The following is a 3,903-nucleotide window of genomic DNA, read 5'->3' as shown; positions in this document are numbered from 1 at the left end:
ACATCCTCCCAGCGTTCTACCTCTGTATATGAAAATAATAACATATTATTGAATAAATCTAATCTCCTTTGCAAAGGACTTACGCTCGAATGACCCTGTTCTGGTCGGTGTCCCAGGCCCAGTCCAAAGATGTCCCAAATACTGCACCATATTCCAATAGATCAAATACTCTTGGGTCGTTCCGGTCATCATTTCCTGCTTCAATGACGAGCACGGTCTTCGAAGGATCTTCAGTAAGGCGGCCGGCGATAGTGAGGCCTGCGAGACCACCTCCAACAATGACATAGTCAAAGGTTTGATTGTCAGCAGTATTCGGATCCGAAGTAACACCAAATGCATGCTTGCCCAACGATAGCAAGGGCGATGCAAGTAGATAGACAGATAACAGCAGAGATTGAGCGAGCATGGTTGAATCCCAAAGTGTACCAGGGGATGAGGGTCATGAACGAGTTTCTGGGGCTTATATACCGCTCTGTGCCTCTGAAATCTATGTTAGACCAAGAGTAGCAGTGAGAAGAATAGCCGTCATTAACCAGATCCTCTGCGATTGGCCCTTGCCTCGGACCGTGGTTTCCCCTACTGTAGCAGATAAAGCTTGTCAGCTGGTAATGCATGTTTCGAGAACCAGAGATAAGATGAAATACAGACCAGATTGAAGCTATAGGCCTTGAGAGTCACTCGTTGAATGCCAATGACGTAATGCCTGCCTCACAGTTATCTGACATCGACTGCAAGGGATTCTAAGACCGTGAACAGCATTTGTCTAACAGATATCCTTCAGCTAACCAACTTTCGTGCTCGCATTAACAGAAGACCGGAATAGCAGCGAAGTGTGAGCTTGACCAGGGCAGCGCGGGACAACCGGATAGAAGGTAAGAAACCTATCAAGGGAATTCGAAAAAGTAAAGACTCTATTCTGTAGTGGAACGGAAGATGGCGGTTGAGGCCCACAAAGTCCGAACGATCATTGCGGGGCGTTCCTACAGAGTAATACTCGTTAAAAATGGGGTCTCCCATCAGTACAGGCGTCTAATAGCGAAGACACGGGGTTGATCGGCGAAGGACAACGTCCAAGAACTACGAAAGGAGCATGTCTTTATTTTCGGTTGCCAAGAGCTGTGGATGAGTGACATACCATATCTTTGCTCTTCTCAGAAACGTTCAAATGTGTGCTCTTGAGTGGATGTACACGGCATTCGGACACGAATTACAATAATAAGTAGGCACATAGTCACATGCAACCCAGTATTGTATGCCCCTAATTGTTTTGTCATGGAAGACAGAGAAGCGACCAGATGATATACTGATAGATTTGAGGGATTCGACAACCTCTATAGATATTTGTGACGGGTTTAGACTCTAGGGCCTCTGCTCTAGTCAACAATGATGTTGCGTGCGTGAGAAACAAGTATCATTAGTCAGTATCACATGACATGGACTTTCAGAGCTTCTACCTTCTGGTACCCGACCATTTACTTATTTTATTCGACTATCGTATTCGACTACTTACTGTATTCCACCCACTTTCGAGGCATCCAGATTTTGCACAAGGGAACACTCACGAAAATATAGAACATATCATTTTCATTACACATTTCACATCAGTGACACGCCAGATTTGATGATGTCCACTGCTTTCTCTGCAACACCATAAAGCGTCTCACTTGGATGGGCACTAATGTGGGGAGGAAGTATACTTGCATCGACGACACGTAGGTTCATCGTATCATAGACGCGAAGCTTTCCATCCACGACTCCACCCAGATCATGTCGCATCATCGCCGCAGAACCGATCATATGGAATACTGCCCCGAATTCATCGTGAATCCACGAATGCCATGCATCGTCTGCACCGCCATTTCCATCGTCAGGAACAACATCGGTTCCAGGATCGTTTCCTCCAGATGAGATGGGTTCGAATGCTGTGTGATTAAGATCCTTTCGGGTGAGTCGGGAGCCTGCTATCTGCACGGCGAGGTCTTCGACATTGAAATAGTTAAGCGTCACTTTCGGCTTTGTGAATACACTTGTATCCGTAATGACGATGTTTCCACGGCTAAATGGAAGTATGTGCCACATGCTAATGTTGACACCGCTGTTGAGTTTTGTTAGGTGACGTACGTGAATAGACGGGTAAATGTTGAGTTACCCGGAGTCTCCAATGACAAAGGAAGTTCATAAACAGGAGCTAGAGAAAATATTAACGGTTCTATGCTTTTATCTTTAAACAATGAGCTTACCATGATTATTACCAATTAGTTCAGCTTGGCTTGGATACCAAATATTGTGGTAAGCGCCTCAGCATCCAACCCATTAGCTGCCTGACTTTTGCCCATGACGGGTATTGCTCTAACAGAGATCTGGCCATTTCGTCAGCCGTCACACTTGCATTTGAGCCTGCACCTTGTTTACTGGTACACAGTTGGAGAAGCATTGAGTGCCTATTGCATTAGTAGTTCCCTGGACATTGCTGGGCAGAGTAATTTCTTTATTGTAGATAAACTACTCTGTACTGTACAATAGACCAGCAGCCCTGGTGTTTCTTTTTAGGGACCTATGCCAGGAAATATACCATACCATACCATACCTTCAGAGAAGAGCTCATGAATATTCAAGAACGCAATTGTAAACTCGGGCCCTGTGCCGTCTGCGCCGAAAGAAGGCTGTGTAGAATGCACGATATTACTTGCTGTTCGTTCCTGGAAGTTTCGGTTGGTAGATTGACCCTCACATCAATCCGAAGTGGATCGAAGACAGATGGGTCACCAATTCCGGACAGCTGAAGCAATTGAGGGGAGGCAATTGCACCTGCGGCTAGAATCACCCCCCTGACGAGCATTTACGATACACACGGCCCCTGTGTTATTCGAGTTCTTGAACTGAACACTTGTCGTCCTTACGTTCGGCGTCCGGTGCGCATCCGGAAAGAACTACCCTGGTCACTTGATGGTTGACTAGTGTGAGCCAATTCGTTCTCTCGTTTTCGACAGGATTAAGATACCATTGCGGACGATGAACGATGATCGTGGTCTTTCGGGTTTATCGAATTAGGACTATAATCTACACAATTTGAGTTACCACCATTCATGTCTTGGCATCGTGCGATTCCGATTATGTTGCGGACATCATCAATAAATGCAGGGCCGCTGAACATTCCTTGTGAGAAAGCAACTTGAACAGGTCCGAAGAAACCGTGGTAAGCATCAATATCGTTTGCACCCTTTGCGCGCTGCTCTTCGTCCGGTCCAGTGAAGCCTCTGGACTGATTCAGGACTCGAATACATCTACTGAGAAAAGAGGTGGTCTTACCTTCTTCATAAACCGGAACAGTGAATCAAAATTCCATTCCATGCCTGCATCCTCGTCACTGAGGAAGCTTCGCGAACGCGTCGTATTCATCACGAAAAAGTCGCAACAAATGTATTTAATAATAGCAAAGGTAATCTAATAAAATGATTTTATAAGCATTACATTCTAAAATAACACTTATATTTTACTTATAATGTAATTATAATGATTGTATATAAATGTAAGAAATATACAAAGTTTCTATTAAACTACAAACATGTTTTAGAGCAAGTAAGCTTACTAATAGTATTATTACAACATTACATGTGAGGTACAAGTGCTCAACTCCTATTATAATATGCTAAAATTATATTATAAGTTATCTGTAACAATAGTTGATTAATTATAACAGTCATAAAAGTAATATGTTGTGCTTGTAAGTTAATTACAATACTTTTAGTAAGATAATATACAATTATATATATTAATAATGTTAACAATCACTCTGTCAGACTTATAATATAATTTGTTTTTACCTTTAAACAATATATCGAAGTGATTACATAATCGAGTACCAAAGATCGAGAGCATATAATGACGCACTGCTCTCGTCAC

General features: G+C 43.2%; 2 protein-coding genes across 2 annotated transcripts; both read right to left on the bottom strand.

Annotated features, from left to right (window-relative positions):
- Positions 1-79: 79 nt before the first annotated feature.
- On the bottom strand, positions 80-406 carry FOMMEDRAFT_93872 (uncharacterized protein; the record flags this gene model as incomplete). The annotated part of the gene is made up of 1 exon (XM_007270155.1): positions 80-406. The coding sequence occupies one exon, from the start codon at positions 404-406 to the stop codon at positions 80-82; it is 327 nt and encodes a 108-aa protein (XP_007270217.1).
- Positions 407-1,596: 1,190 nt separating this feature from the next.
- Positions 1,597-3,399, bottom strand: FOMMEDRAFT_160544 (uncharacterized protein; the record flags this gene model as incomplete). Its single annotated transcript, XM_007270225.1, has 8 exons — positions 1,597-2,056; positions 2,122-2,188; positions 2,279-2,360; positions 2,583-2,663; positions 2,732-2,828; positions 2,901-2,935; positions 3,002-3,262; positions 3,310-3,399. 8 exons carry the CDS (start codon positions 3,397-3,399, stop codon positions 1,597-1,599), a joined length of 1,173 nt encoding a protein of 390 aa, XP_007270287.1.
- Positions 3,400-3,903: the final 504 nt, after the last annotated feature.

The sequence above is a fragment of the Fomitiporia mediterranea genome (assembly GCF_000271605.1).
Source record: "Fomitiporia mediterranea MF3/22 unplaced genomic scaffold FOMMEscaffold_12, whole genome shotgun sequence".
NCBI classification, from domain to species: Eukaryota; Fungi; Basidiomycota; class Agaricomycetes; order Hymenochaetales; family Hymenochaetaceae; genus Fomitiporia; species Fomitiporia mediterranea.
The sequence above is the reverse complement of the archived record's forward strand: the minus strand, read 5'-3'. Positions and strand labels throughout refer to the sequence as shown.